We start from the raw sequence: 12,500 nt of genomic DNA, 5'->3' as shown, positions 1-12,500 counted from the left end.
GGAAGCATAACTGCATATGCCTGTCATGATTTCCATCTGTTGTTGCTCCTTTGTTTTTCAGTTGTAGGGAACCCTGCTGGCAAGTAATAGACTCCTTTATATCAGACATTTTTGTTTTGGAATATGTCTTGTACCAAGCTGTGTGCTTTGTATGCTGTTACATCTGAAAATTTAGAAAACACCTGTAACCTAAGTATTTGTGTGTTAGTTACTGTTTTGCAAAATGTGGGGAGTGCTGTTCATTCTATTATTTCAAATGTTAGATCTGTACAGCTGTTGCTGACTGCACCATAGCATTCTGCCTTCTACTTATCCATGAATCTGTGTTACTGCACATAGTTTGATGTGTGTCTTTTCAGCGGATTTGCAAACATTGGATTGTAGATTTACACCGTATTCTTCATCTTGTTCACTTAAGTTTGTATTCCATGCCAGAATCCTGGTTTAGTTCTAACCATTGACTAAAAATACATTTAAATGGGTGTAAAAGAGAAAATGTTTTTAGACAAAAGTTGAACAGGACTCCCAGAGGTCATACCTCTCTCTGGCTTGTCATGCCTTTCTGAAGATCAGCACCCATGTGTGAACTCTAAATGATGCTGAGATTCTTGTGTATAAGCTTGCACTGACCTGTTCCCTTCAACCAGAAAACAGTGCAAAAAATGATTTGCAATAAAGTAACACTATTTTGCTTCATAGCTTATTTTGTCTGTTAATATATTAATTTGTTAGCAAACTAAATTCATTAGTAGCCTTTGTGCTCTTGTCGAAGCTGCTATTGGTGATTTTTCAAACCATAAACTATAATACAGATTTTAGTAATGAATATTTCCTAACATTAGGGAGTGCTATCCTGGAGATCTCCAAGGAGAAACCAAATGAGCGTTTATTGGATCGTCATGCTGTCCAGTTCAGCACTTCTCTTCAGAAGGTTGAGTCAGAGCTTTCAAACCAGATACGGTATCTCACTCAGGTAGGTGGCTCTTCATAAATAATGTTTAGCTATAGCTTAACTGGAATGTCTGTCTAAAGGGGAGGCTAGGTCGCAACTGAAGTCTTTGCCCATTCATTGTGTTGATGTGGCTTACCCCAAAGCCACATTAATGAAATTTATTTTCATGTAAATGTAGCTGACTATAATTTCTCTGGTCACCAAATTGTACTGTCCCAATTCTAGTAGTATTAGTGAATAGGTGTTGTGTCTTCAGTTTTATTTTTGTGTAGTTGAATTAACAACAATCTTTTAATATTTTTGCTGGAAAATTGCAGAAAAAGGTAAATTTGTGCTGTGAATGTGGAAAAGACATGAGATATTAATGGAATTTGTTAAACTTTGTCAGACCATATTTGCACATTTGAGGCTTTATGTATAAGTGACCACTTACCCTGAGAGCTGCGCTTTTGGAGTCTGTCCACCTGTGTAAGCCTGTTTTAGATGAGCTTTCCACCAAAGTAAGTAACTTGCACTGAGATTAAGTCTTTTGAAATCCAACTCTGGAATCTGGCCCTTGAATTTACTTGTGTGTTTATGTGCTAGCAAAATTGAATTGTTAGTGACTGGAAATTAATCATGGGTATATTTCTCAATTCATCTTAACAAAACTGGGATTTTTTAACAATAAATTGTCTGGTAATGTGTTTGGCTTAGCTTGCTTTCCAGGGGAGTGATTGGGTACATTTTTTCATAGGCTGGTTCTGGCAGTCTGTAAAAGTCATACTTGTAAATTTGTCACACGTATCATGAGTGGTGATCTCAGTGAGACACAGTAGATTGAGGCAGTGGGCGGTATGGTAATGAAGCCTGGGTCTCAAAACCAGTTTTGAGTTCATAGTTTGCACCCAGTGTGTACTGTGGCTTTGGTGATGTCTGATTACAATTCTTCAGTCTGAGTGTTTCCTAAGCACCTGTATGTGCTCACTTGTATATGTGAAACTTTTTTCAAACTTTTTAGTGAATTATATTACAAGTGAACTTCCCCCACAGTCTGGATAGCTCTTGTGTAGAATGTTTTTGACTTTGCGTCAACTCCATATGTTGAATGCTTCAGGGTATAGACTACACAATGAGGTCATGAATTTTTTGTAAAACGCTCAGTTTGTGTTTTCTCCTCAGGAGTCAATGGCAGTGAGAACAATAAGCTTGTCTAGTTTTCAATGGATCTGGTGTTGGGAGTTTAATCTCCATTGCCTATAGGACTAAGACTGCCATGACTTAGCATGACACTTAAATGTTGTTCTGACTAGTGTTGTCCTTCCCCATAACCTATGAGTGTGAACGCCTGAGAACCCGTAGATCACAGTAGCCACACATTGCAATCTGTCAGACTGTGAAATAGCACCAGACTATTTGAGTGTTTACTTGAATTTTAGTTGTTATTATCCTGGCAGGTTTGCCACCTTTTTTCCTCTCTGACATCAATTCTGACCAGTTTTTCAGTTTGCTGCTTCTTTGGGCAACTTGCCATGTTGGGTTGTGTAGTTAAACTCCCTATCTCCTTCACTTTTGGCACTGTCTTGTTTTTCATGTGACTGGTTTTCCTGTTAAACTGTAGAGATTAAAGCTGGAATGTTAAGTTGTTAATCTCGCCTTCATTCTTGCTGGATGGGTTCGGAGTCAAACCTCGGCTCCGACTCGGCCTATTACTAAAGCTCGAGAGCTATTTTTACCGGCTCGAGGCTATCCTATGTCCCATAATGCTAGGCGTGATATACCCAGATCTTGTTTGCCGCTTCAGCTACGAGGTTGCGTCTTTTTGCCGGCTCAGGTTGTATTAAAATTTTTCCTTGGTTTTAGTCAGCTTTTTGGGTTAAAATATTAGCGATAGGGTTTTATAGTTACTACCCTTTAGATCCCTGTTTAGGATTCCCTCTTAAAGTTTTTTTCCCCTCCTTGCAGTTAGGCCCTTGGCCAACCCTCTTTCATACTTATTTGTCTGTAGTTGTATGTGTGTGCCTAGTTAGATTGTATTAATAAGTGTGGGGTTTTTTGTTATATTATTCTGGTCCAGTACAACTTTTTTGTGTATGTATGTTTGGTGATTGTGACTAAACCTCCCTTAGTTGTCCTTGTCTGCCAGTCATCCCTTTTTCAGGATGTCTAAAGACACTAAGGTCTCGGGCTTCAAGAAGTGTGACTCGTGCTGTCAGAAGATGTCTCTGACAGACGGTGACACTCTGCACCTGCAGGACTCTTGTTCTGTCTGCCATGCGTTCAGCCCAAGAGTCCTGCAGGAAAGCAGAAACAAGCTTATTTTGAGAGGCTTGTTAAAGCCTGAAGGTTCCCCGGCTAAGCCTTCGTCGGGTAAACCTTCTAAACCCGCCAAACCGTCGGCTCCATGTTCAGAGCCGTCGCCGAGCGGTGCTACTACTACCACTGCATCGATTCCATCCGGAACCGTTGATTCGAGGCCTCATTCGGCTCCGACACTGCTGTCTGAGCCATCTTCAAGAAAGAAGCGTTCCAGGTCTCCTTCCCTAGAATCGGTCCATTCTGCTCCGAAGTCTCCCTTGTTATCGGAGCGGAGTCACAGGTCTCATTCCTCTCTTGTCTTCCAGGCTTGTCGGACCATGACCTCGAGAGGGTGGTTAGCAGACTACTTAAGTCGCAGGCGCTGGCCCAAATGTTGCATAGCCCTCCTCATCAGGCACTGGCTTTCACTACTCCCTCGTTGATTCTTCCTGTGAGTTTGGTGGCAGAGATCGTAGGGGTCGGAGCTGATGCCACCCCTTTCGGCTCCCTCGTCGGCTCCGATCTCTTCCTTGGTTCCATCCTTGGAGGGATCCGGGTGCCGGGACTCTCTCGTCGGCTCCGAGGGGGCGAGTGGCATCGGACCCTTGTCCGACCCCGTTCTCCCTCTCGTAGCTTCGGCGCAGGTGAGTTCGACCCCATCGGCCTCGGAACCGACACTCTCAGTGCCGGGAGGAGTCCTTGTCTCTTCGGAGCAGGGACCCCCTTCCATGCCTGATGGGGGTGCCTTTGAGGTCATGAGGAGTGTGCTGGCCCCTGTGCCTGCTCCATGGTCGGCTCCTTCGGCTCCTCCCTCTATGGTGCTTACTTTAGTGTCTACCCGCTCTCTCGATCCCGAGCGTGGAGAACCGATGCTACAGGTAGCCCCATTGGGCGTATCCTCCTCTTCCGAGGCCTCCCCTGATCCTTCAGGGGAGCCCCTTCGAAAGAGAAAATGTAAGAGGAAGCATGTAGACTCCCCTGAGTCAGTCACATCGGACACTGACTTGGATGACTCAGAAGGGTCCCCAAGGTCCCCCTCTGAGGATGTCTCATTTTCTGACATCCTGGAGATTCTTAAGCAGAGGGGAAACTGGTCTGCCCTTAACCCTTCTGAGGACGAGTGGGTGTACCTGGATGCGTTCGGTTCTCGCTCTTCCACCTCCTGTGTGTCTCCGCCTTTCGACCCTCTCATGGATGTGGTGGCTCGAAAGGCGTGGACGGCTCCGGATACTATGGAACCAACTCCCCGGAGGCCTACAAAATTTATTACAGCCCCTTCTGAGAAGCAGTTTCTAACCAAGGGCATCCCTGTTGATGCCATGGTGGTGGTGGCGGCGGCCACTAAAAAGGAGTTGGCTGACCCTTCAGTACCTGTCCATCCTCCTAATAAGGAATCTAGGACTATGGACAGGTATGGCAAGCGGATGTTTTTCCTCAGCGACCTTTGCTATGCGGTCACTGAATTATTTGTGCCATTTCACCCGTCTCCATAGAGACCTTCTCAAGGAACTGGGGATACCTTACAGGACCCATCAGCTGCGGGGTCTCAGGAAAAAATCCTCCCAGCTGGGGACCCTAACCTCTATTGTCAACTCCTCCATGTGTCTCATTTTCTATGCAGCCGATGGAGCGAGTAGGGCTGCAGGCACGGGCGTCGCTCTAAGGAGACATGCCTGGATGCGGCTTTGCAATTTTTCTTACCCCTTCAAGGTGTCCTTCACTAACACCCCCTTTGATGGTTCTGCCTTGTTTGGACCTCAAGTGAAGGATACATTGACCAGGTGCGAGCAGGAAGGCAAGACTCTCTCTGCCATAGGAGTCCGTTTTTCTACCCCTTCTAGACCATACCCTAAGGGTCAGAAAGGTGAGAAAATGTGGTTCCGCAAACCTCAGGGAGTACTGCCTGACGCACGTGGTGAGCTTCCCTCCAGAGGCAGATGAGGGAACAATAATAGACGCCGCCTGAGAGGCAGGGGGGGGGGTCCGCAGAATCAGGGTAGCAGAGAATCCTTCTCTGACAAACCCTTCCAGCACCCCTGAGGAGCTGCCCGACTGTCCACCTTTGGAGGCAGTCGGGGAAAGACTATCACTGTACCCAGAAGCCTGGCATTCCCTCACACAAGACAATTGGGTACGGTACGGTCGATCATATCCGAGGGTTACAAAATTCCCTTTATTCATACCCCACAACCACCAAAAGGGCCCCTTCCAGACATTCCACCCGGTCTGAGGGATCAAGCAGCACTACAAATTTCAAAGCTTCTAGAAAAAAGAGCCATCCAGCCAGTCCCAGCAGACCAGCAAGGATCCGGAGTCTACTCCAAGATGTCCTTCAAGGATGCATCTGCAGTCCTTACAAATGGGGTTGTCCTGGCCTCAGGCAGCCCTTCGGTCGGCCGGATTCCAAAGTCTGGGTCTGGCCTCGGCTGATGTCGCACTTCACCCGACGTCATAGCTGCAGTTCAGCGGGTATAAAGGCATCAGCCAACGCCATTTTCCTCAGTCTTTCTTGCCACGTGGTGCCCGAAGCAGAAGCTGTTCGCAAGTGCCGGTCGGTCAGAACCAGAGATTACTACTACCGAAGACTTCTAAAAAGCTAAGTACCCCGTTGGGGACTTTTTCTTGCCTCAGCCGATGTCAGAAAAAGTGAATAACTGTTTAACTTGTGGGAAACAAATACCTCATAAAGATTTCCACTCTTACTGCCTACCTTGTTTAGGCCCAGACCACGACGTAGCAGCTTGTCTAGCCTGTGCTTCTTTCAACCGACGGACGCTTAGACGTCGGTCGGAATTTGCAGAGGAGTTTTTCGCCCGCTTTTGCTTAAAATATGCCGCCGGAAACTCCGACCGCAATTAACTAAAAGCGCAAGGTAAAGGACCGACACTGCGGTCCATGGTTTCGCCGAAACCGCGTTGTCAATCATGAGTGTCTCGGTTTCGCTGAAACCGAGTCCACGGTTCTTCCTTCGCCGAAAGCTTGCCTCCTACCGAGGCCTCATCCAGCATGGCTGAATCTGCTACTGAAATCCCACCTGCTCTTGCAGGTTCACAGGATTTATCTGATACTATACCTTTAGATATATCTACTCCTGCACGTGGAGCTGCTAGGCCCCTGCATCCATGTCGATTAAGGCTTTTGCTAGGGCTAAAGCAGCAAAATCTACCAAAACTGTGCCTGCTAAGACCCCCCTCACAGGCCTAGCTCTAGTTCTCAAATGCTTAGTCTAGCAGAGGATCTCATTTCTTTGATCCGGGGATCCCAACCTCACCCTGACAGGGCCTCTCACCCACCTCCAGAGAAGAGGCCTAGAGCAAAGCCCCCTGAGCCAGTTTCTTCAGATTACTCCTCTGATGATTCAGATAATACAAACCCTCCAGAGGGCCCTTATTCTCCTTATGAGGACTCTGATGCAGAAGACTCCATTCCTTCTGCCTCTCCGCCTGAGGAATTTTCTTTTGGGGAAACCTTGCATGCTATGAGGGAACAATTTCAATGGCAGGGCCAGGATTTTTCAGACTCTAGGAAAAGGCTTAGGACCTTTTTGCATTTGCCACAGCATAGGCCTTTAGCCATTCCTCCAGTACTCACTGTTGTGGATGATGCATTTAATGATGCTTGTACTGCTCCTGATTCTCTTCCTCCGGCCCCTGCTAAGCCTGACAGGTACTACAGGGTTCTGGACACACATTACCATTTGTATAAGGCTCCTTTTGCAGATCCTGAAACTATCTCCCAGGGACCCAAGGCTGTAGCAGCTACCTCTGCCAAAAACCCCCTCCCCTCTGAAAGGGAATCTAGGGCCTTAGAGAGATGGGGTAAAAAAGTTTACACTTCTGCTACTCTTCGCTAGGGCCTTAAACTGTCAATTCCACATGATTCAGTATCAGGAATTTATGCTAGATCAGTTAACTAAAAAACTGTCCTAGTCTGAACCATTAGACAAAAAATATGTTCAGGAAATGGTACATAACATTCAGCAGGTCAGTAATCATTCTTTAAAATGCGGCTATGATGCACTGGTGGCTTCCTTTAGATCAGCTATGACTGGTACAGTGATCAGAAGGCATGCATGGTTAAAAGAGCAGTCCTTACCAGACCATGTTAAATCAAAGCTCCTAGATGCTCCCATGGATAAGCTCAATTTGTTTGGCTCCCCTGCACAGCAGGTGCTGAAGAAGGTGGAAGAGAAAGCAAAATCTGTCCAGACAGTCAAGGATTTCTTACAGGTCCAGCCTCCAAGGTTTAGTAGGAACTGGCCTTCCAAGAATTGGTCCTTTCCAGACACCTCCAGAGCTCAGAGAGGCAGGAATAGGCCAAGAGGCAGGGGTCAATCCAGAGGTGCCTACAGGGACGCCATTGGCAGCCTAACAACCAGAAGTACTGCCACAGATCCAGCCACCACCACTTCCACAGGACAATCACAGTGACTTGGCTCTGAGACCGCCTACCAGGGAACAACTAGAAGCACCCTTAGGTGGAAAGCTAGCCTTATTTTCAGTAAACTGGCATCACATCACAGGAGACAAATGGATTTTACAGACAATAGACCAAGGTTACAGGTTTCACTTCCATACTCTACCAAGGAAGAGAGGAATGCCAAACCTACCTCCAAATCAGAAGACAAAAGCTCTACAACAAATACACCACTTACTAAGGATGAGAGCTATAGAAAGGGTACCGTCTATGGAACAAGGGCAAGGATTTTACTCCAGACTTTTCCTGGTGCCAAGAAAAGAAAACCAATGGAGACCTATTCTCGACCACACATACCTCATTGTTCCAAAATTCAAAATGCTGACCCTACAGCAGCTTCTTCCCATGCTGGGCAAGGAGTCTTGGCTGGTAACTCTAGATCTCAAGGAGGCATACCTGCACGTCCCCATACGACCAAATTGCAGAAGATACCTCAGATTTCTTGCAGGATCAGAGCATTATCAATTCTCAGCATTGCCCTTTGGCTTATCTACTGCGCCCAGAGTATTCACGAAATGCCTGGCATCAGTAATTGCTCATTGCAGGCTTCAGGGAATTCAAATTTACCCTTACCTGGACGACTGCCTGTTACAAGCGGACAACAAAAACAAATTGGAAAAAGATTTGAAAAAGGTCATTCATATACTGCAAGCCCTGGGATACACAGTCAATATAAAAAAGTCAAGGCTGATACCATCCCAGAGGATAACTTTCTTGGGTGCAGAGCTGGACACATCAAATCAAATGGCATCCCTCACAGCAGAAAAACAGAAGCACCTTCCTCTCTATTTCATGGCATTAACAAATCAGAACCAGCTAACAGCAAAGTCCTGCAAGCCCTGGGTTACATGGCATCCTGCATAATATTGATTCCACATGCCAGACTACATATGAGAAAGTTACAATGGTACCTAAGGAATTTATGGTCTCAGCACAAGCACAGCCTAGAAACCCAAATTCCAATAATTCCATGCCTGAAGCAAGAATTCCAATGGTGGGCTCAGGCCTGTCAATCGAACAAAGGGCTGCCCTTCCACAGCACTCAACCAAGCCAGACTATCACAACGGATGCCTCAGACCTCGGTTGGGGGGCACACATGCTGGACAAGTGCATACAAGGCTTATGGACTCAAGACCAGCTGAACCTACACATAAATCAAAAGGAGATGCTGGCAGTAAAACTGGCAATTCAGACATTCAGACCATTTCTTCGACAGGGTCAATTGCTGATAAGGACGGACAACACCACAGTTATGTGGTACATCAACAAACAGGGAGGCACACATTCATACCCTCTATGCTGGATGGCAATGGACCTCTGGAATGTGGCCCTGAGCTTCAACATTCAGTTACAAGCAATATTTGTGCCAGGAAAAGAAAATATACTAGCAGACATCCTAAGCAGAACTACCACGGATGCCCATGAATGGATGCTACATCCAGACATCTTCAAATCCATTACAGAGAAATGGGGACTACCAGAAATAGACTTATTCACATCCCCAAACAACCACCAATTGAAAAAATTCTGCACGAGGGCATACCACCCACTTGCTTGGAAGGTGGACTCCCTATCTTTCAGTTGGAAAAACCTGACAGCATATGCATTCCCTCCTCTTCCTTTGATGCACAAGGTGCAATTGAAGATCAAAGAAGACCGTCCAAGGATCATCCTGATAGCTCCAGACTGGCCGAGGCAACATTGGTACCCATTACTGAGGAGCATGTCTCGGGAACAAATATGGCCTCTGCCCCTAGTTCCCTTACTGTTAACACAGAACAACTTCAAAACCCTGCATCCAAACCTGAAAACACTGCAGCTGGCTGCCTGGAACATTGCATAAGACAAAATAACCCAGATTTATCTCAAAGGGTTAAAGACATTATCTTGGAGGCTCGCAGACCCTCAACAAGAAAAACTTATTCAGCAAAATGGAAAATATATCTCATTTGGAGTGCAACAAAAGGAGTAGATGCATCATTGGCAAACATAGCTAACATCCTGGAATATTTAGCAGAGCTTTTCCACAATGGTCTGTCTTACTCTTCCATTAAGATTCATGCATCAGCAATTTCAGCAGAATACAACATGGATCCTCCAGTCTTTTCTCAACCTCTACTCAGACAGTTTCTCAGAGGAATTAAAATGTAAAACCACCAAGGAAACCACCATTGCCTACATGGGACTTGAACTTTGTGTTAGAAAAGTTAACACTCCCCCTTTTGAACCAGCAGCAACAGCAGAATTACAGTACTTATCTTGGAAGACTGCATTCCTGCTTGCAATCACTTCAGCTAGAAGGGTTTCTGAATTACAGGCATTAATGGCAGTACAGCCCTTCCTTATCTTCCATCAGGATAGAGTGTCCATGAGAACTAATCCTACCTTTATGCCAAAAGTGGTCTCCAGAGTATCTTTAAACCAAGCAATACACCTACCAACATTCTTCCCCAACCCACAGAACAGGGGGGAAAGATTGCTGCATACCTTGGATGTACACAGACAATTGCGCTACTACCTGGACAGAACCAAGAACTACAGAAAAACTGACCAGCTTCTGGTAGCATATGCCACAGGAATGGAAGGAAAAGCAATTTCAAAACAAACAATCTGAAAATGGATAGGAAATTGCATTAGATTTTGTTACTCTTTTCATGGAAAGGCAACTCCAGAAAACATCAGACCTCATTCCACAAGGGCTACAGCCACTACTACAGCTTTCTTACGAGGAGTGGCTACCAAAGACATTTTAGAGGCTGCTACTTGGAGCTACGTGCATACATTTGCCAAGCATTATAATCTGCCTTTATACTCCAGATCCCGAGCAGGTTTTGCCACTGCTGTTTTTCAAGGGATCTTAACTACACCATAAACTCTTAGTGCCTCCTCCCCCAGTTTGGCTATGGTATTCTTCCCATTTGTAAGGACTGCAGATGCATCCTTGAAGGACATAGTACAGTTTTGTACCTACCATAAATGTAGATGTCCGAGAGGTATGCATCTGCAGTCAGGATTACCCACCCTCCTTCCCCTCTGTGGTACTCCTAGGGTATTTGCCCATCTTGTAGCTAGCTGGGGGAATCTATTATGGTGTATTTGTTTGTATATATGTATATACATGTTTATTTCTATTTGCTCTCTATTGTTTGGAAACTTTTGCATTTATCCAAATTTAGCCTTCCTAGAGGGCACCTGGCATCTGGGGCAAGAAACACTGAGGAAAATGGCGTCGGCTGATGCCTTTATACCCGCTGAACTGCAGCTATGACGTTGGGTGAAGTGCGACATCAGCCAAGGCCAGACCCAGACTTTGGAATCCGGCCGACCGAAGGGCTGCCTGAGGCCAGGACAACCCCATTTGTAAGGACTGCAGATGCATACCTCTCAGACATCTACATTTATGGTAGGTACAAAACTGTACTTTCTTTTTGGTACCAAAAAAGACAGGGGACTGGAGACCTATTTTGGATCTCAGCAGGCTGAAAAAGTCTGTTCAAAGAACGAAATTCCGAATGGTCAAGCTTCAATCCATTCTACCCTTCCTGGGTCAGGACAATTGGATGCGCTCTATAGACCTTCAGGATGCGTACTATCATATCAAAATGAACAGGTGCTCCAGGAGGTTTCTCCGCTTCCGGCTGGGAGCCAGTCGCTACCAATTCAGAGCCCTGCCCTTTGGCCTCACCACAGCCCCCAGGGTGTTTACCAAATGCATGGCAGTAGTTGTGGCTCACCTGAGACGAAAAGGATTCCAGGTGTTTCCATACTTAAGACGACTGGCTCCTTACTGCCACCACCCAAGCGTCAGCTACTTCAGTCCAGAGATTATACCCTCCAAATTTGCAATGAGCTAGGTATCTCTATAAACTCCGAAAAGTCTGCCTTGTCGCCTTGTCAGTCTATTACCTTCATAGGCGCCATTTTAAACACTGTGGAACTGTCAGCAAAATTGCCTGTACAAAGGATTTCAGACATTCGAGGTCATGTTCAAATCCTACTACAAGAGAGCAGAGTCCAGGCCAGATTCGTACTAAAAACCCTAGGTCTCATGGCAGCAGCTATCACATTACTCCCTCTAGCTCGCTTTCATATGTGGATCCCGCAATGGATGCTGTTTTCCCAGTGGTCCTTTCAACAGCTTCCAATGTCACACAGCATTCTAATCACTCAGTCATGCAAAAGACACCTTTTCATGGTGGATGGTCTCCCCTCAGGTTCTTTAGGGCAGACCCTTTGTCCTTCCTCCTCCTGTGGCTACTGTGACAATGGATGCCTCCCTGATCGGGTGGGGGGGGGGGCTTTTTCAGGGCAGGACAGTTCAAGGTACATGGCAGCCTTTCGAAAGCCACCTGCACATAAATGTCTTAGAAATGAGAGTGGTGCTTTTAGTGTTGCAGGCCATTCCAGAGACTCTACCCACCGGGACTATTGCAATTCAGACAGACGATATGTCTGTAGTGTGGTACATAAACAAGCGAGGCAGAACCAGGTCCTACCCCCTATGTCGAGAAGCACTCAGACTGTGGCAGTGGGCGATCTCTTCTCAACGGTTTCTGGTAGCAACGCATATCCCCGGGAAGTCCGAAGTCATAGCGGACAGGCTGAGCAGAGCCATTCTCATGCCCCACAAGTGGTCTCTGAACCAGCTAGTAGCAGAAAAAATCTTCAGGAGGTGGGGTCAGCCTTGCTGCGATCTTTTTGCAACCCCTCAAAACAGCAAGTGCCCAGACTTCTTCACCCTCTTCCGTCTCCCAGGTCTTCCCCCCAGAGATGCTCTAGTCCACGATTGGCCCC

The 12,500-nt window shown here is 46.3% G+C and overlaps 1 protein-coding gene across 1 annotated transcript in view; it reads left to right on the top strand.

The window, feature by feature from the left end:
• MED11 (mediator complex subunit 11) overlaps positions 1-12,500 on the top strand; it is a 278,176-nt gene that overhangs the window by 89,687 nt on the left and 175,989 nt on the right. The window contains exon 3 of the mRNA XM_044059180.1: positions 843-973. Coding sequence (XP_043915115.1) covers positions 843-973 — 131 coding nt within the window. The remainder of the gene's footprint in view (positions 1-842; positions 974-12,500) is intronic.

Source organism: Protopterus annectens, chromosome 17.part0, assembly GCF_019279795.1.
Source record: "Protopterus annectens isolate FY-2018-M chromosome 17.part0, PAN1.0, whole genome shotgun sequence".
Classification (NCBI taxonomy): Eukaryota; Metazoa; Chordata; order Ceratodontiformes; family Protopteridae; genus Protopterus; species Protopterus annectens.
This window is presented reverse-complemented; position numbering and strand designations above follow the sequence as displayed.